Source organism: Physeter macrocephalus, chromosome 19, assembly GCF_002837175.3.
Source record: "Physeter macrocephalus isolate SW-GA chromosome 19, ASM283717v5, whole genome shotgun sequence".
Classification (NCBI taxonomy): Eukaryota; Metazoa; Chordata; class Mammalia; order Artiodactyla; family Physeteridae; genus Physeter; species Physeter macrocephalus.
In genome coordinates this window covers 87,932,200-87,955,897 of record NC_041232.1, presented here as the reverse complement: position 1 = coordinate 87,955,897, position 23,698 = coordinate 87,932,200, and the positions used below count along the sequence as shown (strand labels likewise).

Sequence of the window (23,698 nt, the reverse complement as noted above, 5' to 3'; positions counted from 1 at the left end):
CACACACACACACACACACACACGGAGGGTATTTCAGCTGTGGAAACACAGGCTGTCTCGTGGACGGTACCTACTCAGGCTTGATATGGGTTTGTTTACGAAACCAAATCCCTGCTAGTCCAGCCAGGCTGTGGGCCAGTCAGGCTCGCCCTTCTTCCGGCTAAAAGTGAACACTTAGCTCCTCCCATCAACAAACCGCACTGTCCAGAGCATCTGCCTGGCGGGACTCACTTGAGAACAAAGGGCAAAGGTGAAGAGAGATCGTGAACACTTGCCCAGAAACCAGCCGGAATGCTATTTATCCTCAAAGTAAGATCCAGCAGCCATAAGATTTCAAGAAACAAACCATTTCTACATCACCCAGGCTATAAAAGTAGAAATAACGTGATGGTGAATTTAAGACACAGACTGCCCTGGGTTATAGTGAAAGTCCATCCATCCACAGAAGACAGGAACATTCAGGGTCACGCGTGTGGTTTTATTGAACTATTAAATATCAATACTGCGTGAGGAACCAACCTTCTGTTCCCAGAATGCTTCTGCCCTGGAGCCGAGCCCTGGCTGGCGTGACAGTGACTGTCCTCTGAGCTACCCTCTCCATTCCACCTGGAACCGACCCCAGAGCACCCCTGTCCCCCGGCAAACGCTCTCATCCCGTGTCAGCTCCCCAGCACGGGTCAGTGCCCGTGACGGCCTCAGAACTTAAGGGGCTAAGTGAAGCGGGCGGCCGTGCCTTCCTCTGGAGCTGGCCGTGGGCACCTCACGGCCACCAGGAAACTGAAGACGACGCAGCAAAACCTTGTTACTCTGAAGAAAAATGGTGGTAATAAGTCTGAATCACAAAACTGAAAGGAAGCAACAGTACTGGGCTAACCACATACTATCTGATGTGGTTAAGATCTCTGACCCAGAAACATGAAGGACCATCTAGAAACTGCTGACCCCTGCTTCTTCCGAAGTCAGACTCTGTCCCCAGCCTCTCGACGGCCCGCCCGCCTTGCCCGCCTCCAGGTATTCATGCGGCTTAAGAGCTTCCTGTCCTGTCTTCCGAGGGGCATCAGGCTGCACTTCAGCCCACACCCACTCACCGTCACCCCACCACCCAGAACTCCTCTTACGAATATGGAAAATAGCAGAAGTACCTTTCTACTAGCACAGCCTCCCTTCAGACCCAGAACGGGGAAGGTGAGAACACGTGCACCCCCTACAGAAGGCTCACGGGCCCGGGGGCCGACTGGTCCTCGAGGCAGCGGGGTGTGGGCTCAGCCTGAGCTGCGCGCAAGCACCTGAAAAGGCAGGATGTTCTTCCACGTGGAAGATGCTGAAAATCGGCTCCTGAGAACCCCCTCAGGGCATTCGCAAGATCCTCCCTCTTCTAGGGACACACCGGGTGAGGCCAGAACTCCCTCCGGAGTCCCCACTGGACGGCAGGTCACACCAGGCAGACCAGGAGGCGGGTGGGAACCCCGTCTTCCACTAAGCCAGAGAGATGTGCAGAAATGCAGACGAGCCGCCCTTCTCATCACATTTCTTTTCGATTTGGAGAATAGCTATTCTTCTTTAAAACCGTGTTCACGTGCAGTGGTCTATCGCTCTTTTGAGATGAATGAAAAGTGAGTACTTTAAAGGCGCCTCGGTTTTGCTCTCTAACCTGGTGCACACCAGTCTACGAAGCCCCCAGGACCGACGGCCGGAGGGCCAGCTCGCAGCCCCCTGCCACCTGCTCGCACGTCTCCCGCCGACGGGAACGTCGCTGCGAGACGCAGTCGAGCGGACTCCCCGTGGCTTCTGAACCGGCTCCGCACGCACAGCCCGAGCCCCAGGTGCCACGGTGGCTTCTCTGGCTTCCTGCTCCTCACCCAGGGAACCGGCAACTGGACGCAGCCACGGGCAGGCCCGGCTCAGGAGCGGCCGCAGCCTCCGGGACAGGACCGACCGCACCCCCGCCTGCTGCCTCGCCTCGCCCCACCGCGCGGGGGCCGGGCCCTCCTCCCAGGCAGCGGTCACGGACATGGCGGCAGAGTCGCTGGCAGCGCAGAGCTTTCTCGCTTGGAGGCAGCTCCTGATCGGTTTTCCTTCTATGAGTCATGCTTCCGCTGTCAAGCGTGTGGACCCTGCCTGGTCCGAGATCCTAGTTCTACATTTTCTAAGCAGGCCCGTGACGCGCTGCAGTGTCGGTGGAGCCCACCCACCCGCAAAAACCGGGAGGCGTCAGACTGTCGTGGACCCCGCGCCAAGGCTGCCCGGCGGTAACAGTGACCCCCAGGCCGGCGTCAGCGGAGGCCGAGCGGGACCCTGGACTTTTTTTGCCCCTGCCCGACAGGGGTGAGGAGGTGTCTTACAACTTCTGCTGCGGGAGCACAGCCTGCGAAAGGCAGCTAAACAGAAGGTTTCAGCAAGGTCCAGACTCGCAGAAAGAGACCTGTCTCCAGGTTTCAACTGAAAACCACCTGTCACACCGAGAGCCAGGAAGATCTCCAACTGACTGAAAAGAGACCATCAGGAGATGTCAACTGAGGTCAGAAATGACAGAATTGTCTGACAAAGATTCCAAAGTATCCGCAATAAAAAGAAATGCTTCAACAAGCAATTACAAGCACACTCGATATAGATGGAAAAAACAAAGAGCCTCAGGAACGAAACAGAAGATAAAAAGAACCAAATGGAAATTTTACAAGTGGAAACAAAAACATGCATTGGGTGGGCTCAGTATCGCGACGGAGGGGACAGAGGGAAGGAAATCTGAATCTGAAGACACCCTAGAAAGTACTCCACGTAAACGGCAGGAAGCAGACTGAAGAGGAAAAACGCACACAGCCTCAGGCCCACGCGACGACAGGGAGAGTCCACGTTCATGTCGCTGGTGCCCCAGAAGGAGAGGAGAAACACGCAGAGCTGAAAAAGCACTTGAAGAATAATGGCCGGAAACAAATGCTCCAAGTTTGGCAAAAAAGACGTGAAACTTTCAGATTCGAGACTCTTAAGTGAATCCAGAACAGGATAAACGCCCACATCCATATTAAGACACATCACCATCAAATTTGCAATTCAAGTCAAGGGAAAAAAAAAATCTTGAAAGCAGTGAGAGAAATGCTACTCCAGCTACAAGGGAGATACGACTCAAGTTAACAGGCCAAAGAAGAAAAACCGCGTGAGCTTGAGGTCAACACGGAGAAAGCGATGAAGAAATTCCACACCCACTCACGGTGAAACACAGGGAAGACGGGAATCCGACGAGGGGCAGCTACCGAAACTCGCGGGCGACACCACGTGTGACGGTGACGGGCTCAACGTTTTCACCCTCGGACTGAGAAACAGGCAGAGACGCCACCAGCCGCCGGGAGAGACAGAGAGCCCACGAGCGGCCCCACGCTCAGGCCTCTCACGTTAGGCCCGGGCTCACTCGAGACGGACCACGGACTTAAACACGACACGTGAAACCACCAGGATCCAGGCCAGGCAGGGTCCACCGACTTGTCACCGAAGCACGACTCACGGGAAGACAGCCAGGCAGAGAACCTCCCCCAAACGAGAAACGTCTGTTCTGCCAACGACTCTGTTAAGAAGGTGGAAGGCACCCCCAGAGCGCGGGAAGCTTCCACAAGGCTCGCAACGGACGAAGGACAAGGACCCGAGACACCCTGAGAGCCTCGAACGCGCGGGCAGGCGACGGGACGTCTCGCTGAGCAGACTCCACAGAGGCAAAGGGCCGTGAGAACGGGTGCGCACGAAACCACACGCCCCACACCCTCAGGGCGGCTCGAGTGGCAATGGGGGCACCAGAGGCAGAGAAACAAGGTCCCCACCTGCTGGTGGGGACGCAAAAGGTACCACCGCTGCAGAAAAAGCTGGACGGCTTCTTGTAAAACTAAACACACTCACCGTACAACTCAGCAGTCCCGCTCCCGGGCGCTGGTGCAGGAGAAACAGAGACACACACAGACGTCTGTACCAGCAGCGGCCGTATCAGTGACGTTCCAGAGCGGGACACAGCCCAGATGACCTTTGGCGGGTGAACACCACAGAAGCCGCGGTACCTCTCACCACGAGACACTCCTCGGCAGCGGCCACGGCCGCGGCCACGTCGGGGCAGAACGTCCAGGGAACTGTGCTGAGCGGAGCTGCACACCGCGCGATTCCACTTACTCCGTGTTCTTGGGATGACAGAGTACAGGGACGGAGACAGACCGGTGGCGGCCGGGTTAGGCTTGGGGGTGGGGCCGGGAGAGCTGGAGGGGGGCCGGGGGGCCCTGGTGGGGATGGATGCTACGTGTGGACCAGGCCGGCGTCGGCGTCCCGGCTCGAGACCGGCTGCAGTTCTGTGAGATGACGCCGATGGGGGAAGCGGGGTAACGGTCCCTGGGATCTCTGTTATTTCTGACAACTGCCTGTGAGTCTACGATTGTCTCAACATACAACCTCTGCTTAAGAAAACTAAACGTTCACAACTTATAGCACACAACAGACAATGGGCCAATGAAAAGGAATTCGGACTTTCAGAGGCTGTCCGTGCAGGGAGATACATTTCGGTGCATGACGCCGGGGAGCCCGCGGCCACTCGCGGCCCGCTGTCTCCGTGAGGGGTGCTGCCCCCGCCCTGCACCTCTCACCCGCAGACACACCCCTGAGGTCGTCGCCGGCGGGAAGCCCAGTTAGGGCTCAGTGACGCCCTGGAGCCACGCCTGTCGCACGGGCCCTAGCTCGGGGGGCCCTGAACTGAAGCTGCCCGGGACCGACGGCGCCCAGCAACCGCCCGCAGCTCCAAGGTCCACGCCCTGACGGCACTCCACGTGCGGAAACCCCGTGAGGGGGAGCTCCGGCCCCAAGCCCCGCGGTGGGCCTGCACCCCAGCCCAGAACCAGAACGGCAAAGCAGGAACTCGAGAGACTTACAACTCCCAGACGGGCACCAGCAACGACTGACAGCTCCTGTCACACCAGGGTCTGCGGGGTTCCGGGCTCAGAACACCGCTGAGACGCCACCCTGGGGAGGGGCCCTGCTCCTGCCCTCTGCACACGGCGGGCGAGGGGCCACTCCAGGAAGCAGGACCGGCGAAGGGCCGACCGGCCCAGCGGGGTGGCCGGGGCAGGGCCGGGGGCCCAGGGCTCAAGGGCGCGGCAGTGTGGGTGGATGGATGGATGGGGCACAGACGTGTCTGGGTGCACCCCACAGCCAACTAAGTGGGAAGGAAGCGCCTGCTGGGTGCCCGTCTCCTCAGAGTTCTGCCTTTTTCTTATACAAACTGGTCCTTTCATCAGTTCTGAACACAGAACTATCAACAAGCTGTACCAACATTCATCAGCTTCAGGAGAACAGCAGTTTCCCATACCTGCAAGCAAGGCGAGAAAGGGTGTCATGAGCGCGACAGAGATTATTCAGAAAGCGCATCCGCGGTCTCCCGCCGTGACCGTCGTCATGAGGACCAGGCACCGGTCTGGGGGCGGCAGCACTGCCCCTACAAAACCTACAGGGCCAGCAGACTCAGTGAGTCACAGTCACGCTCTTTTGTGTACCTAGGCGGTCTGACAATTACCAAAAAAGTTAATATCTTGGTGAAATTCACACCTCCAAGTTCAAAAAAGAACAGATTTCCTCAAAAGTCAAGTCACTAGAATAAACGACAGCCCGACGCGTGTGTTTTCCATAGAAAAGTTGGGCAGAGCTGGAACACTGTGATGTCACTTGAAACTGAATTACTGCTGTTCATGGACATTCTGCACATCTGAGAACAAACATGTGGTGACCTGTCGCCTGATTATTAGTGTCGTACGGAGAAAGACGCACTCTCCCCGCATCCTCGGGTCTGTGTTCAGACGGCACGTAATCACTTCTTCTCATCGGAGAAATCCCAAGCTTGCTGCCACCAAGGCTTAATAATCGGAAAACCATTTTTTATTTTTTTTTTGCGGTACGTGGGTCTCTCACCGTTGTGGCCTCTCCCGTTGCGGAGCACAGGCTCCGGACGCGCAGGCTCAGCGGCCACGGCTCACGGGCCCAGCCGCTCCGCGGCATATGGGATCCTCCCGGACCGGGGCACGAACCCGCGTCCCCTGCATCGGCAGGCGGACTCTCAACCACTGCGCCACCAGGGAAGCCCGGAAAACCACTTTTGTACCTAATTTTTAAACATTCCAAACAGTTTAAGACAATGCGCTTTTGATCTTTACATGTTAGAGAAATAAATCAATATGTGATTTTATTTTCAGCGGTAAGAAAGCAGATTCTAAAACCAGGAGCAGCTCAGGTAAAGCTCAGGACAGTACTGACTTCGTGATGCTTGGAATTACGTAACTGTTACTGTAAAGTTGCACTTCTGTGCCATTTTAACGCACAGATCTTTCCTGTCGATGTGCTTCTGACTCAAATTACGAATCTACAGACCATCCCCTGGAACAGAAACGCGACCACACAACCAGCGAGACGGCAGTGAAACGTGATTCTCTGAAGAGGGGCCCAGGTTGCTGCCGATGCGGCCCATCCTTCGTGTTCCCTCATCTCAAGTGTCAGGGAGCATAACGTCGTTTTACTCCAAGTGATGCCCATCTAAGCTAATCTAGGCAGCGACCATCGCCAGGCAGAGTAAGGAGGCTTGTCAACTCTGCTAAAGGCTGGAAGTTGACTGAGCCAGACGAAGAACTAACACCGCAGAACCTCCTCCTGAAAACCGGCAACGCTCTCATCTCTGTGGCTGTGTCATCACTCCTCTCGCCCGCGTTGGAAACGCCAGACTCATCGCAGGCCCGTCCCCTACCAGGTCCACCCCTACTGGGCAGGGACACCTGCAGGGGGCGTGGGCACTTCGCACCTACCCGCTGCTCTCGGGCCTGTGTCCGATCATGACAGTGGCCACACGGACGTGACCTGGGAAACCAGGAAGCATCAGGGCGTACTTCCCGAAGGAGCTGCTCGGGGAGATGCCCGTCACCACCCACCTCCCCCCACCACTTACACACCCTCCCCCGCGAGCCAGAAGGGCGTGGCCCTAGCACCCCGCAAAGCGCAGGGCTGGACGCTCGGAGGGGCCCCAAGGCGCCTTCCCATCAACCGCACCTCACCCAGCACCGCGTCGGAGCCCTCGGCGTTTCCGCCGCCTGCAGGTTCCGAGTCCAGTCGGGAGGCGCTCCGGGTGGGCGGCCAGCTCACTGTGGGCGCCCTCGCGTCAGGCGCAGCCAGCCTTCTTGGGAAACCTTCCCGAGCCCAGGCAGGGCGGGCGAAGCAGCCACCCCGGGCATCGCCTCGCCCTCGCCGCACGGGCAGCCGGGGCCCCGAACACACACGGGCTTTGTCCCGGTGCGAGTCTTCCCTGCGCCCCCCTCGGTCTGTGACAGCGGCCGCCAGCCTGGGCCCCTGGTCAGAGCAGTGGCTTCCCGGAACTTGGTGTCACCACTTCCTCCCAGGATGCCACCAACAGCCATGCTTTCTGTTGCTTAAAATATAACCAGGCCTCCGAAGCCCGACGGACGGACGGAGCCTCCCGACCCGAGAAGGCGCGGCCGCTGCAGGAGGGCCACCAGCCGCCAGCCTCGCCTCGTCTTGGCACCTGCCCCGCTCCCTGCGACGCCCCGCACCCAGGGGACCCGGCCCCTCCCAGTTCCGCCCACACGTGCACAGCCAGAGTCGTGCTCAATGCCTAGCTTCTCTTACTTAGGTGACCTTATTTTCCATTAATTTATTAGCCCTGACATACTTGTGACAAACAACAGCTTGCTTTAATTCTTCTGCTATACAGAAACGTTGAAGTTTAAGAAGTAAACACCAGCTATGTAGTTACACGTAATGTAGCAGTGTACAATTATAAGATCACTTAACAGTATGATATAATATCGCTCTACCACTAACATTAGCTCTAATTGACATTATATAACACGTATAACGTCGTGTAACAGCTCCAACAGGCTTTCTCTGTCTGGTTTTTAGCAACTGGCCTGTGGACGCCGAGCTCCGGGATGTGAGTGCTTGTTCCCTGTGGGCTGGGGAACTTCCACGCTGACCTGCCCACCCACCCCTCCTCTCCTCGGGGGTCTCGCGGGTCCCGTCTCCCCTGTCCCATTCCTTCCTTTGTGCACCCAATTTGCATATTTTCCACGGGCCGTCTTCCGTTTAATTTTAGGCTTCACGTTTTTCAGTTCTAGAACAGCCATTAGATTATTTTCAAAGGATCTTCAAAGGCTGCAACCCTCTGTTGAGATTCTCCACCTTTTCGCCTGTTTCAACGCCTGTCCTTTCTTTCGTCTTATTGACATGGTAGTCACCGTTCTCTGAAGCCTCCTGGGATCCCAGGAGCCTGTACGGCCTGGGACTCGAGGGCCCCTGGGATCCCCCTGTCTACTCTCCCCTCCGAGATCTGTTCCGATGGCCTCAAACCCCCACCTCGTCTCAGAGCCGGGGAGGCACTGCCTCAGGCTCGGCTCCGCCCACTAGCCACACAGGACGGGGCCCTCGGGGACCAGCTGTGCCGGATGCTGGCTGATACCTTCACGTGGCCGTGCAACACGTTCTGTGCAGCCTTCTGGTTCCCTTCTGCAGGAGAGTTAATGCAATCCAAGCAGCGCCATGTTGCCAGGACCAGACACCCTCCCCTGGCGGGTGCTGATCTCAGGCTCGCACTCACTCTGGGGTGGACTCCCGAGCCAGAGCCGGTCCTCAGTGGACGCTGCCGGGAGCTGCTGCGGTGTGCTGGCCACAGCCCGCGAGCACGGGCGGGCGGGCTCAGTGCAGCACTGGACCACCACGTCTAAACCTTCTGCTGGCTGAAGATGTGAGAAACGGCAGCCGGCACTGCCCCCGGCCTGGCCAGTTAATGCAATCCAAGCAGCGCCATGTTGCCAGGACCAGACACCCTCCCCTGGCGGGTGCTGATCTCAGGCTCGCACTCACTCTGGGGTGGACTCCCGAGCCAGAGCCGGTCCTCAGTGGACGCTGCCGGGAGCTGCTGCGGTGTGCTGGCCACAGCCCGCGAGCACGGGCGGGCGGGCTCAGTGCAGCACTGGACCACCACGTCTAAACCTTCTGCTGGCTGAAGATGTGAGAAACGGCAGCCGGCACTGCCCCCGGCCTGGCCACCACCTGCTCGGCCCCGCGTCTCCCACCGCGAGCACCTGCAGCTCCCGCCACCCCACTACCCGTCCTGGCTCCGCAGCGCCCGGCGTCCTGAGCTCCCTCAGATCCCCGCCCGTCCCCCAGTGGCTCCAGGGCTGCGTGTCCCTCACGCCCTGATGTCGGCCTCCCTTTGAGCAGGTGCCTCACGCTCTAACTCAGGGTGTTTGGCGGCCTCTGACGTAACCTTGCCGGAAGTTCTCTTAACATCTCAGCTAACCCTGACCCTGACCTCAAGGCCCGGCGGTGTCTGCCTCGGGAGCCCCGTGCTCGCCGCAGACCCTGGGCCCACGTCCTGCCTGGGCCGGGTCCGCCTCGGAGGTGTGTCCCGCACACCCGTCGGGCTTACTTTCACGTAGAGGGACCTCAGAAATGGGGGTGATCTCAACACTTTAAAGAACAGTTCAGCGTCAGAACGAACGCACGACACACACACACCAGGCGGTGACAAGCGGGACATCCCTAACAACCACAGGCCTCCACGCGTGAGGAGTTCAAGGCATGCGTGACAGGGCTGGGTTTAAAGCGACAAACTACCTGAGATTCTTTCGGACAGTAAAATGCAGAGCTACAAAACAAAACTCAAACTGTTTGCAGGATGACATGCATGAGCTGCTCTAAACACTGAAGCACTTCCGCGCTGACGGCGCATCCTCCGTAAGCACGGGCCAAGTCCATCACGTGCTTCAGCATGACCTCTACGCAACCAGCAACCCGCTTAGCGGCTGCTCTGGCGACAGAGGATGCCCAAACGTCGGCTCTACGTCAAGAAGCATCTGACAGTGAAACGGCAATTATAAACATTTGAGCCACGAACGTTCACTAGAAAGAAAAAATCCCGGCAACCCACGTATTCAAACAAGGATGAAGAACCAGCACAGCTCGGTATCAACCACGGGACCCGGAGCCAGCCAGGCACCTGCCTCCTGCATCCAAGTGGTGACATCGCCTACCTTACAGCGAACATTCCCCAGAAGGGACAGTGACAAAGCTTCCAAAACCCAGTAAGGAAAAAGGGGTCAATTAAGGGTATAAAGAGCCAGTCCACTGAAGTGAGAGCCAGGAGACTAACCAACACGTGCGGAGGCGAGCCTCACGCCGCTCGGCAACCGGAGACTCATCGGAGAGAGAGGGCGGCCGTGCGCCTGGACACACATCAAGGAGGAAGGAGCGGGAGGGGCCGGTCCTGCTGGGCGGGACACGAATCCCACCAAATCTTTGGCAAAGTAACAAATAACTGCCCCCATTTATTAAAGTCAAGGACCTCCACGATCTTTAACCTAGTAATCCTGCTTCTGCAAAGTAACTCCACGGGAGTATATGCAGCACAAAGAGATCATGATGCATCTTCTTAAGTAATTAAATATCGTGTTGTCGGAAGAAAATCAAAGCTTAATCGGCGACGATGCTTTTAGAACAAAATAATCCACCAGCCAATAGCCCAACTGAAACTGGCCTAAACCCCGGGCGTCTGTCCACATCTGGAGCCCAGCCGCAGGGTCAACGGACACCCTGCTGGCCTCCAGGGGCCCCTCGTCCACATCCACTCTGCTGGCATCAACCGGGCTGGTGTCGGCCCCCGCGGTGTGTTGCCGAGGCCAGAGAATGGCCAGAGGGTGGGGAATCGGGTGAGTCACTGCCCACTGTAAAGAGCACTCTGGTGGAGCCACGCGGTCAGCGCAGGCCTGCCAGGCCGCCAGAGCAGGAGAAATCCACCGCCACACGTGGGCCGCTAACAGCAAAGGCGGCTCTCAGGATGGGCTCAGGGCTCCAGAAAGGAGGGGGCCCGGAAGCAAGACCACGTGCGTTCAGCACAAGCACAAGCGTTTCAAAGCAGTGGCCACTCTTCAAAAACAAAGCAAAGCTTCAGGTCCCTCATGTACACCTCAGAGTGCTAAGGTGTTTACAGGGTGCTCTGTAAGGTCCCCAACTCAGCTGATTTTCAGTCAACGTGCAGAAAGGAAACAGACACTCCTGGAGACACGTGTGGAAACCACTGGCCACGTGCCCTCAGGGCAGTGCCTTCCTCCCCGACCTGGGTCTCTCTCTATGCTCCTATTTCCCAACTGCCACGGCCACCAGGGCCCTCAGTGTGACCTGTGACCTGAGGGCCGGGGCTACAGAGCAGAGCCGCTCCCGACTGGCCCTTCTGGGGGTGGCAGCGGGGACGGACCCGAAGGGCAAGGCAGGAGGGTCAGGTCCAGCCGCCTGAGGCCCCCCCTTGGCACCGAGCAAAGGTGGAGCGTGTGCAGGTCCAGGCTGAGCCACGGACTCGTCTGCCCCAGTCCCGGGACCCGAGACAGGACGGAAGAATGTGCAGAAAGGCCCGACGCGGGCATGGGTGAGGCCTGTGCCCCCGGCCCGACCCCACAGGGACCACACTCCGCTGCCTGCCGGCTAAGCCCTCCGAGGACACCTTTGCGTGCGGGGTGCGTGTACCTGAAGGAGGAGAGCTCCGCGTGCACCGGCAGGGAGCCGGGGGGCCCGGGGCCCGCAGCACCCTTGCGGATGAGCTTGCCCGTGCTGGCGTCGTAGATCCGAACTTCAGGGCCAGGCGGGGCCTTGGGATGCACGGGTGTTGGATGAAACAGGGTGGTCGGAAGCAGGCCCTGCCTGTCGGGAAAGGAGGCCGGGCCGTCCTCCCTGGGGGAGCGAGAACGAGGGCGGTGAGGAGGGGCTGGAACAGATCGGGACCCCCCGCGCCTCCCTCCCGCCGGGACTGTGAACCCGCACGTGAAGTCGTGGCTCTCTGTTAAGCCTGGGGCTCGACCTCGGCTGCGGACCCAAGGCCCCTTGGAGAGCGTGGGCTGCACCGCTACCTCTCTGACACCGTTTTCGGCTTCACCGCTAAACACAGCACCCGCTCTGATGCAGCAGGTGCGCCGTCCCTGCTGCCTGGCTCTGCCCACGGGCCCTCTGCACCCGTCCCTCGGCCTGTCCACCCCCTCCCTCCACGCTGGACTGGGTAAAGACCCTGTGACTCGATGGGGCCACGTCCCGGCTGTGAAAGAAACAGCCGCAAAGTAGGACTTGCCGCTTAAAGCTGACTTGTGTCTTAGGAGAAGCACTTCCGCTTCTCCTCCCGGTGACGCTGGTCAGAGGTGCTTTTGGACAGTCTGCTCGGGGGTGGGGGGGCGGGGACAGGTGGGCGTCTCCCGAGGGGGAGCAGCGGCCGTGTGGGCTCTGGCGCGGACCCTCTGAGCCACCAACCACGTCCCGCGCGCGGGCGCCCACCTCTGGGGTTTGGCCTGGTCACCGCGCAGCGGGAACAGCCGCTCCTCCACCTTGTCCCAGCGCTCCAGGCAGCTCCACAGCCAGTCGGGGTTGACCACGTGCAGATGCCCGGAATCCTGGGCCTGGCGCACCTTCTCCGTGCCTGCGGGCACATGCACCCTGCTCGGAGCCGCCGCGGGCCACTGCTCTGCCGTCAGGGCTTGGGGCGGCGGGGACAGCAGGGGCCCTGGAGGGAACAGCCCTCAGGGCAGGGCCCGCCATGTGATGGCTCCTGAAGGGCCCCGTTTCTCTACATCGGTACCCACTCCAGAGCCTGGAGCCCGGGGCCTCGGGGAGCAGTGACACCTGGGTGCCCCCGCAGCGCGGACCGTGGTGGCAGCCGGTTCTGAGGGGGAGCCGGAGCCAGGAGCCCCACCCAGAGGTGGTCGGGGGCGGGGGAGGAGGGCGTGACTCACCGGCCCGCGCGGCGATCAGGTGGGTGGCCCGGTCGGGGTTGTCGGGGCCCAGCGCCAGCTGGGTGAGGATCCTGGCCCCCAGGGCCGTGGCGTGGTAGTGCTCCCGGGTCTTCTCGATGGGGAAGTTCGTGGGGTGCAGCCCGCTGAAGATGATTGCCACGTCGGCCAGCACCCGGCTGCGCAGCTCGGGGACGATCTTCCGGATGTCGGGGGCCTCCTGGGTCTCCCCGCGGAGAAAGCGGTCGTACCTGGCATAGTAGGCGGAGTGCACGCGGGCGAGGATCTCCTCCAGGTAGACCAGGTGGTCGTCGGCGTCGGCGTCCTCCTCCTCCTCCTCCTCCTCCGCGCTCTGGTCCAGGGACTCGCCCACCGTGATGCCCGACTGCTCGCTGTTCTGGGACTCCGTCTCGGCCTCCCTCCTGTCGGCACAGCCGCCGCCCAGCCCGCACAGGCCGTCCCGTTCGCCCTCCCCCTGCACGGCTGCCTGGACGCCGGGCCCGGGTTCCACGCAGGGGCTGGCGCCCGGGGGGCCGCCCTGTGCCGCAACGTCCCCAGCATGGCGGGTGGCTGGAGGCTTTCTCCGGGTCCTCTTCTCCCCGCTCTCCCCATCAGAGGGGACGGGGGACGGCCGGCCCTCGGACTCGCTGCTGCTCCCGCTGTCACTGGGGACATCTGGGTCCGGGTCAGGGCCAACCGGACCCCGCACGGGCCTCTTCTCCAGCGGTGTCCGCCCGTGCTGCTGGGTGCCCGCCGGGGGCCCCCGGCCGTCAGCCGAGGGGGTGCGGGCGGCGGGTCGGGCGCCCCTCTCCTCCTCCTGCCCAGGACAGGGCCAGCCCCCCCGAGGGCCCGCGCCCCCGTTGAGCTCCCGCGTGGGCTTCCCGAGGCCGTTGCTCTGTTCGACCCCAGACACCTGCCTTCCTTCCTCGGGATCCTTGACGGATGGAGGCTGCTCCGTGGCGTCGGCACCTTTAGGAGAAGGACTGACTGCACATGTGCACGAAAGACAAGGTCACCGTTACTTAACATTTAAGAGGAAACCCCCTGTGGAAGCAAACTCCATCCACCTGCCCCCAGCTGCTGGCTGGAGCCACCTCTGGCCAGGGGGCGGCACCCTCAGCCGGGAAGGGCTGGAGGGTGAGTATCTCAGGTTTGCGGGCCTCACCCGGTCACCTCGTTCTGGGTTCCACAGTGGTACGAGATGCGCAGAACATGCTTGGTTCCCAGGCTGTGGTCAGATGGGGCCCTGCTCGAGCTGTGCCGTGCAGCCTCGCCCCCAAGGGTGCCCTGGGGTCTCACTCCCCGGCCTACACCTCCGAGATCTACTTTAGTGACTACAGCAATAATTGTATGCCTCAAAATGGATTATGTAAAAGCTAAAGATCATCGGAAACACTTTAAACCAAAACTTTAAATTTTTTTCAGACTCTGGGTTCCAGCTCCCCTGGGAGGTTCCCCGCAGGCTCTGGGCCGGGGCCCGGCACCAACAACCCACGGGCTGGAGGCTCACACACCAAACTCCCAGTGTCATGCTTGTCTTTCAAGGAAAGCCGGGATGAAAAGTAGTATTCAGATGCATTAAATTAAATAGTATTCTTTAATCTTTACTCAACGGGAAAAATGTTTAGGCTGGTACTATCAAAAGAAAAAAAAAAACCCCAAACTGAAACCAAATGATACCACGTTTTTCAGCATAATATAAATAAACCCAACACAACTTCTATGACTACTGAAATATAAATAAATGACCCAAACCAAACTGAATCCTGAATTAACAGCAGCCACAGCAGAGACAGGACAGAGCCGACGCTATCTGACAGCCAGGAGGGGCCACCCACCTCTCCTCCTCGCCTGGGGCTCCCGGGACCCGGATGGGGCATTGATGTCACCTATGCCCTGGAAGTACACATATTTCTTCACAGTTATCAGGTTGGGGGCAAACTTCCACACGTCTTCTCGGTCATCGATAATGCAAACCATGGAGTCTCCACAAGGAAAAAGATTTCTAGAAGTAAAAATGCATCGGAACTACTAGCACAATTTACAAAAGGTCATCATCAATCGAATGTCAAGATCATCTTCTATATGAAACCAGCAGAGAGCATATTAATCAGAACCAGATGCAAGCTGCACTGAAGGGCTTTTGTTTAGCTCACATTTTCGAAAGCTTCCAGACAAAGCGATACTGAGACAGTTACACTTTTCTCCAGTGTCTGACACTGCTCAAGGCAGGAGTCAGGACAAATTCTTCAAAGGGCCAGAGGCTGAAGGGTTTACCGTTTGGGGCCATGGAAAGCCCTCACCCAGGGGAAGCGGCACGGACCAACGGGCCTGGCCACATCCCAACACGGCTCTATTTACAAACACATGAAATCGGCCTGTGCCAGGTGAGAGCTTCAGTTACAGGCCGGAGGGCAAGGCCTTACTCAAACCTTGGCTGGGGAACCTACGTGATGCCAAGTCCAAAGCGTGACTGCTGTATGCCCCAAAGCCAGGAGGATGTACGGGGGGAGGAAGAATGTTAACAAGGGTCCGAAAAGCCACCTTAAGGACACAGGCCTGCTCTGCGGTCTTGTCACTCGGTTTCTGCCCACAACACTTAGACTCAGACAGACGGGCGCAAGGATGCAAAATTCAGAAGGATGAGCGCTTCCTGCCTGTTTTCTAGGACCGAGAAGCAAACCCAGGAGAAATGCATGTCATTGTTCAGGTTTTCTAGCTGCTACTAAAGGCTACAACTAGTCAGAAAAAAACGTTCGGGCTTCCCTGGTGGCGCAGTGGTTGCGCGTCCGCCTGCCGATGCAGGGGAACCGGGTTCGCGCCCCGGTCTGGGAGGATCCCACATGCCGCGGAGCGGCTGGGCCCGTGAGCCATGGCCGCTGAGCCTGCGCGTCCGGAGCCTCTGCTCCGCAACGGGAGAGGCCGCAGCAGAGGGAGGCCCGCATACCACAAAAAAAAAAAAAAAAAAAAAAAAAAAAAAAAAAAAATATTATGGGAGGTAGAAAAGCAGGACAAATATTACCATCACTTTTGTGAAAAACGTTCAAGTGTCCAGAATTGTCTTCGGTGAGTCTGTTTTCCACAGGCAAAACATAAGCGGTGGCTAAAATGACTTACACAGTTAATGCCTTCAGCACATTTAATTCCAGATGAGGGAGGTGGAAACCCCACCAAATCGAGACCGGGGAGCCGAGCCAAGCGCCGCCCCCGGAGCTGCCGCGGAGCCCCGCTCCTCTGACGCGCTCATCCTCGGGGAGGTTTTCCCCTGAACAAGTCACCACACCCTCCCTCAATTTCCTTCGTCCTCGTATCTGCTCATTCGGACGCCTAACCAGTAAACATGAGAACTGCCCCTGAAACAAGTACTCTGATTCTCTCCTCGTATCCCATAGACGCCAACAGGTCTCAGTCTGTGTGGATACCCTAAATCTGAAACACGAAATGTTAGCTAAGGGTGGCCAACGCCAGCCAAAAGGCCACTGAGGCCACAGCTGTTACCGTCCAAGTCTTAGGAATCAACAGCCGTGCAGAAAGTTGTATCTGATATAGGATCATAATGGCGGGAGGCTACCCTTCTGGGTAGAAACGGGGAAATTCCTTGTACAGAGTGAGCAGGAAACTCCCAAGAAGATAAATCAGCCCTTCAGCGGGGGGCTGGGAGGGAGCCCTGGTGTAAGAGCACAGAGACCAGGATGGGGAGGGGCACACGGGCATGGAAGGGCGCGGCAACGGGCCGAGCGCCGGTGCAGAGTATCACGACTTCGCATCTGATAACTGACTGTACGCTGCACGGCACGCAAGGTCTGCAGGAAACAGAAACCGAGGTGCCAACACCCCCTAAAACTCCCGACTAGGCCAAACAGCCCCCTCGCCCTCTGCGGAGGCTCTGGGGGCTTGGCCGCCCAGACTCTCTCTCCACGCACCCCCCAGGCCCTGGTCTCGGTCCTCCCCCGACACCCACGTCGCCCTGGGCGCTGGCCCGAGTGCCCCAGGAGCCACCAGTGCCTGGACATTCAAGGAGAGCAGGGAAGGGAGGGCTCTGGTTAGAAGACAGCGGGCGTGCTACGTGCCAGAAAGTGGACGCTGGTAACCGGGAGAATAAATGCAGAACGACTGGTCTGATGCTCAAAATGCAGACTTTACCACGGAACCTGAACGGTGACCTCGGCGATGCGCACAGCCAGGAGCATACCTGAGGTTCCCCGTTTTGGAAAACGGGTCAATACATTCGTCCCTCGATAATATTCGATGAGAAAAAAGCTTCTTCTCAGGATCTAAGAAGCCTGTGAAAAGAAAACAGGACAAGGTCACGTGTCTGAGACGCACTGAGCCCCTTCCCGCGGGCGGCGACGTGCAGACACAGAGCACGGGCGCCACGCGCTTTCCTCCTTCCGGTGAGACCGTCGCCCTCTTACAGCTCCTTCCCTCTGACTTTAACGCAGGTAAGGGCTTTGGTCCAGGAAACGGTCACTGAATCTCACATCACCTGGACTCTTGCTAGGACAGCAGACGGGGTGAACAAAGTTCAGTGTCACCCCGGAAGCTCGGACCGCGGGTAATTAACACGTGAACTCACCAGGGCCGCCCACCTTGCAGGGCACTTGCAGCGGCATCAGGGAGGAGCCCATCGCCGAGAGAAGTGGCCCCAAACAGGAGTTCAAATGCTGGTTTGGCTTTGTCATCTCCCTGAGCCTTCGTGTTCGCAAAGCAAAGGGGAGGGCAGGGCGTTTGGGCGGCACGCTTACACTCACACCGTGACAGGAGAACCCGTGTTTCCTCAAGCCTTTCTTTACATGGACGAGGAGGCACCTTCATAACCGCATGTGTGTCCTCTCCCACACGGCCCGCCCAGAGCTGCCTCCCTCTGTGACAGGACCCTTGACACTGCAGGTCTGACACCCACGCCTCACTGTTTCCTACCACTGACGGAGACGGATGCGTCACCGGTCGCCAGGCCTGCAGCCCGAGGTCCTCCTCCGAGCGGAGCCGTGTGCCCCCCCTGAGGGCCCCCGTGCAGCGAGGCGGCAGCCGCCTGGTGCTCAGGGCCTCGAGGTCACTGAGTCGTCAGTGCTTCATCGACAGACAACGCTCATCTCGCGGGAGAAACACACACTCTACCGTTTTACTACGTAAGGAACTTGTATGAACGCTGACGCTTCTCAGCGGCTGGATCTAAAACACTAATTATCGGAGCCTCTACGATAAATGAAGAGCACGCAAAGCGCTTAACGTTTCTGCCCCGACAAAAGCGTTTCTATCCGCGTTACACCAAAAGTACACATTCTGTGAAAACGGTAAAGTTGACCAGGAAGAGGAAGTTACGAAAACCATCACTGTTAAAACCAGTCAGGCCCCCGCACGTCTGGCCTCTGCTTGTCACCTGCGAATGATCAGACTGACACGGCCGATCGGCCGACTCCTTCAGGCTAAAGGCGCTGTGCCCACTAAGCTCAAATCCACGTGCCCCCGAAGGCCTCGCAGCTCCCAGAGCTATGTGGGGCACCAGCCCTGGGGGCCACGCGCCTCCTCCCGCGCCCTCTCTGCAGGTGACCCGCGGTCGCTCTCGACGCCCTCACCGGGGTGGCCGAATCACCTCGGGTCCCCCGGTCGAGGTGCTGCTTGGTGGGTCTCTGCATCCACTGTCGCTGGGACACTGCCTGCGGTTTCCTCGTGATGGCCTCGTCTGGACTTGCTGCAACTTGGGATTCTACGGCACACGGCGCAGCCTGAGATGGGGCGAGCCCTGCTCTCAGGAACCTCGGGAAGCGGTGGTGGCCGCAGGCCCTGGGGGGGGGCAGGGCGGCAGGCCGAGCAGGGATGCCCCCCGGGACCTTCGCTGGTGCTCTCCGTGCCTCACGAACTGACACCTAGCGAGGCCGCGTTCCAGAGGTGACGGCCACAAGGAGAAGCCTGAGGCCGCACCTGAAGACGTCACTTGCTATTTCCACGTGGGGTGTGGCTTACTCAGCGGTGTGAGAACTCTGCAAAGGAGTTGCGTCAGTCTCTAAACCACGCTCCCGGGGAGCCGCCGAGCAGCCATACACTGAAGGTGAACACGCTGAATGTTAGTTACGAGATGGATTAACTAATACGCTGCCTCTGTGTTTGCGACTAACGTTTCCTACAAAAGCACCAAATGTTAAACGGGGATTTAAAACGTATTTCCCCGCTGACAAGACCAAGACCCATCTGCAAAGGCGTCTGCATTTAAAAGTGCTGAGTTTAGCGTCCCTGTAACTAATCCTAGGGAGCCGTGACATACTGCAGGTGCCAATGTCCACTGATGGGCCCCCGTGGGCCGCAGCCCAGATGCGCCTCTGCAGGGGAAGCTGGTGCCCTTCACCCCGTCCCCAGCCAGAGCTGGGGGCCAGGGGGCTCCTGTGTCCATGCACGAGAGCAGCCAGCACAGAACCGCAAGCCCGAACTAGGACAGCAGGTTAATGCATCATCACGCTGCTCCCTTCCCAGTAAGAGAGACCGTTCTGTCTGCGCTAAAAGCGTGAACCGCGGGCAGACACAAGCAACACGGCTCCAGAGCTATTTCCTAACGGATTAACACTTTTTAAAAGAACCCTCATAGAAAGAGTTTCTACTTTTCCACGTATATGTGGTCCTGACCAACTTCCAGAGTGGCCCGTGGCGTGCGGCTGACCGGAGTGCTGGCAGCCTGCCCTCTGGACTGGAGCGCGTCTGGTCACGGCCCGTGGGCCCGGCAGAGCAGGGAGGTTCTCGTCTGCCTGCAGCCTGTGGACCGACTTAACTGGGCCCCCACCTGCCAGCTGGGAGACTGAAACTGAGTTTGGGAGACCTTCCTATCTTTCCCCTTCATCTTCAAGCAACGTCGAGGAAAGAGAGAAGCCAAATGTTAAGTGTCCAGTGGGGGGACTGCACGCCGTGGCCCGCTCACCTGCGATCGTGTGTGCGTACAGCCGGCTGCCGAACGTGAAGACGTGCAGCTCGTACAGCTTGGCGATCTTCTCCAGGAACCCCTTGCAGTGCGGACGCAGGCGGGTGTGCAGCATCGGCTCGCCCCGGCCCAGCTGGAAGTGGAATATGCCCTGCAGAGAACAGGCCCGGTCATAGGGCGGAGCGGCCGGTCAGGGGGCGGGGCGGCCGGTCAGGGGGCGGGGCGGCCGGTCAGGGGGCGGGGCCGCCGTGAAGGCTTGGCCCTGCGGCTGACACGTGACACAGGTCACCGGCGGGAGTCGACCACGCCCACTCCTCAGAAATGCTCTCCTTTCTCACGCTCTATGGGGGAGGGCGGCTCCACCTTCCCTGCTGTGGTAACCCCCTATGGTAGGCACCCAGGACAAGCATGGAGCTACCCAGAACAACCAGGTAACTACCTACCTGGGATAACTTCCTGTGATGATTCTGGTACCTCTGCTGTCCGAGGGCTTCCCTAAAAGGCTATCAGGACACCGGTGTATGCTTACACCCCCTGACCATCTTGCCAACACTGTTTCTCTGATCATGGACAAAGTGAGCACCCCTGAGAGAGTCACTGCACGGAGTGGCAAGCGGCAGAGCCGCTGCGGACCGCTTAGAACCCATGCCCAGGGGCCCACTGACAGTGTCTCCCAGAGCTAGCGATGAACACAAACCGAGGGTCCCACATCACTCAGTCTGATGCATGGACGGTTTAAGACGCACCTTTACTACCTTACAAATGAAACAAAGACGCTGAAACAGCATCCGCAGACATCTTTAGGAGACAGACGAAATCAGTAACCCCAACCTGCTTATACGTGATTAAGATGCACGCACGCACATCTACTCTCCTTAGGAGTTAAACTTTGATCCTTTTAATCCTCTTTATCGTTCATTTTCTTAGTAGTAAACTAAAAAGAAAGGAAATGACCCGAGGCCTAGTTAATTTTTTGCTGGCTCTAAGTCTGTCACACCCCTCATGATGGGGCTGTTCTGGTAAAGCATCTGGGAGTGTGAAACGGTATAAAACACCTTCCACCATACTCGACAGCTAAAAACATCCAGAAGCTGCAACAGAAACATCCTTAAACATCCTTAAAATCCCAAGTTAGGATCTCTGCCGAGGTTAAGGGTTCAACGTGCCTCTCTGGCTGTCGCCAGCAGGTGTCCTGTGGGTCCGGAGTTGGGGGCGGGGCGGGGGGTTGCCATGCGTCCCGGATGCCGTCTGGGGCTCCAGAGGGGCCTGGCCAGTGGGCAGGTGTGGGCGGAGGCACAGGGAAGCCCCCAGCAGCAGTTGAGCGCCGTCCACACGGCCCCGAGGACACCCTCCTGCCACACACGCCGAGAATGGGAGTGGCGTAACCTGGGAGTGGCGTAACCGTGCAAACTCTTATGAAAGGAATGAAAAGGCCCGGCTTCGAGGCTTCGCAGGCAGAACGAGCCGCCCCCCCCCACCAGTGGCTCACGCCCTCAAGCTCTGCCCCGCCCAGCCCGACTGCAGCTCTGCCCCGCCCAGCCTGAGTGCAGCGGTCGTGATGCAGGAAACCCCTGAGATGCCTGCCAATCGCGGACGTCACACAAAGAGCCTCTTACAGAAGAGCCCGCCGCAACATCAAAACTTACGTAACTGAAAAACACACGCTGTTCTGTGGGCGAGGCACCCAACGCCAGCGCTCACCAGCTCCTCACCGTCCTCCGCACGGTGGCCGAAAGCCTCAGGAGCAGAGCGGCCCGCGCCTGCCCCCTTCCTGAGCCAAGAACCCAAGCTCCTCCAGACGGGGTCTGTAGCAACGCTGCACAGGCCTGTGCCGGCGCTGAATGAGCCGCCCCCGCCCCCGGCCCCCGAGGAGCTCACTTTGTTGGACATCTGCTGGCAGTGCTGCTCCGTTGTGTGGATCAAGGTCTGGTCCAAGTCCACCATGAGCACTAGTTTTCTGTTGCGATGCAGTCGCTGCTGGTCTTCCCTTCCTAGCTTCTCGGCTTGCTAGTTAAAAAGGAAAAAGAGAGATGACAAAGGAGGTACGTGTGGACCCAAAGCAAAACTCAGTCTTACCAGAAAACAGAAAAGGAAGCTGAGGGTGGTCTTCACTGCCCTGCATGCCCTGCCCGCCCTGCCCACCTCGCTCACAAGCCTAGAGGCCCGGGTACTAGGCCCCAGTGCCTAGAGCCAGGCCTGTGTGGTCCAACCCTCTTCAAGCCACTCCGACTTGTGACTGCTTTTCATTAAGCAGGTAGACCAGTGAACGGGGGCTGAGAAGAAAGTGGCCGTGGCTATACAGACTCAGCTGAAGGCTCTGGAGCCGCTCAGGGCAAGCGACCGGCAGAGCTGAGACAAGCAGTCAGCCGAGCGTGGGGCGGAGGGGACTCCACTGTCCGCTCCTGAAGCGGCTCGCGCAGGACGGGCAAGAGTTAGTCCTTCACAGCAGAAACGACGGGGGCCGCCTTCTTCTCTTTCTATCCTCAAAATTCCTCGTTTCGTCTTAAACATACACTTATGTATTTGTTTAAATTTCAGCAATTCAGAAAAACAAGAATCATGTTCCTGGCACTTTGTCTTTCCCATGAAAAACGAAGTAGGTACATATCATTTAAAAGCACACACCTAATACAATTATAACACTGAAGAAAGCTTTTACCTACCACCTGCAAAAACGTAGAGCTCTGAGACTGCCTTGCGTTAAGACAAGAAGCCAGTTGTTACAGAGCCCCGCGAGGTGGGTGCTGCGCCTAGTGCCCTGTCCTGGCGACGCTCACTCACCCCATCGTGTGGACCCTGGCCCAGGCGTCAGGAGGCCTCTGACCAACACGGCAATGTACAAAAAGCAACCTTTTCCTTTCCAGACATCTCTCCAGCACTCGCACGTCTTTGCACACGAAAGCACAGCGCCGGGCCCTCTCCCTCCAGCCCACGTCCACGCAGCCAGCGCTGATCAGACCTGACACCTCCCCCCTCCTGCTCGGCCCCCTGCACCCCGGGCAGGAGCCCTCGAGACGCCCTCCCCTCACCCCTGCTCACGATCCGGCCAGGCTGAGCTCCCCCCTCGGCTCTTCCCTCCCCGCAGCTCTCCAAGCCCAGGGTCCGGCTGCAGCATGCTGGAGAGCTCCCGACCCAACGCAGCCCAGCGGAGCAGGGCGGCCTGCAGGCGGGATCACTTGGGGAAGGAGGAGGAAGGGGCGCAGCCCTCACCCGCGGGCAGCCCGCATGCTCCACATAAACCACGCGGGCACACCGGGAACACAGTGACGACGATGAGAGAGCGGGTGTCCTCTCCTGTCGCTCCTGACGCTGAGAGCGGCCCACAGATGCGCCCACGGCTCTCAGGAGCCGTCTTCCCAAACGCTGCCCTGCCCGGGGCGCACTTACCTCGGAGCTCACCATGAGCTCAGGGACGCTGTGCACCATCGACACGGTGGCCGTGGACAGCGGCACCTGCGGCCTCCCATTCTTACTCTGCAGCCTGCGAAGCGAGAGGGGGCTGCTGAAGCGACACCCGCAGCTCGTTAACTTACGCGGAACTTTTAGTTCAGACTTTAGCTGATGAGGCCTGCGGGCCTAGCGCTGAAATTTCCCCCACTGTCTGAAGACAGACAGGAAAACCGAGGAAAAAATTAAGTAAGAGTCACACTCACAGAGTTCCCTTTGAAAATAAAGATGGTCCCACTGAAACACAGAGGCCCAGAGCGCGGAAGTACAGAACAGTCCACACTGCTCTACACGTACAAACGGGGGAAACGACTCAACAGTGGTGGCAAGCCAGCGCAGGCTGCGAGACGGGGGCCTGGGGGTTGTGAAGTGCCGGCTGCGTCCAGGGATGGCCGGTCCCAGTGGGGAAGCACGGTTCACTCAGCGGGGATGAGAAGGCAGATCCCAAACCACCAGCTGTTTCCTACCACACCTGGGGTGGGCGGCAGACATGCTTTAGTGCTTCCAGAGCTCAAAGAAATCAAACCAGGGAGGAAGCGGGCTGACTCGTGCTACACGCGGG

General features: G+C 58.8%; 1 protein-coding gene across 5 annotated transcripts in view; it reads right to left on the bottom strand.

Moving 5' to 3' along the window:
* CTDP1 (CTD phosphatase subunit 1) overlaps nucleotides 1–23,698 on the bottom strand; it is a 47,300-nt gene that overhangs the window by 16,964 nt on the left and 6,638 nt on the right. For 3 of the 5 annotated variants that reach the window (XM_055080359.1, XM_055080358.1, XM_055080360.1), the window contains exons 3-11: nucleotides 23,077–23,170; nucleotides 21,568–21,696; nucleotides 19,690–19,840; nucleotides 18,376–18,489; nucleotides 16,975–17,065; nucleotides 14,621–14,787; nucleotides 12,786–13,769; nucleotides 12,331–12,472; nucleotides 11,536–11,739 (exon numbers count right to left, since the gene is read on the bottom strand). In XM_055080359.1, the coding sequence (XP_054936334.1) occupies nucleotides 11,536–11,739; nucleotides 12,331–12,472; nucleotides 12,786–13,769; nucleotides 14,621–14,787; nucleotides 16,975–17,065; nucleotides 18,376–18,489; nucleotides 19,690–19,840; nucleotides 21,568–21,696; nucleotides 23,077–23,170 (2,076 nt within the window). The remainder of the gene's footprint in view (nucleotides 1–11,535; nucleotides 11,740–12,330; nucleotides 12,473–12,785; nucleotides 13,770–14,620; nucleotides 14,788–16,974; nucleotides 17,066–18,375; nucleotides 18,490–19,689; nucleotides 19,841–21,567; nucleotides 21,697–23,076; nucleotides 23,171–23,698) is intronic. The other 2 variants (XM_055080361.1, XM_024133980.3) reach the window with 2 other exon arrangements.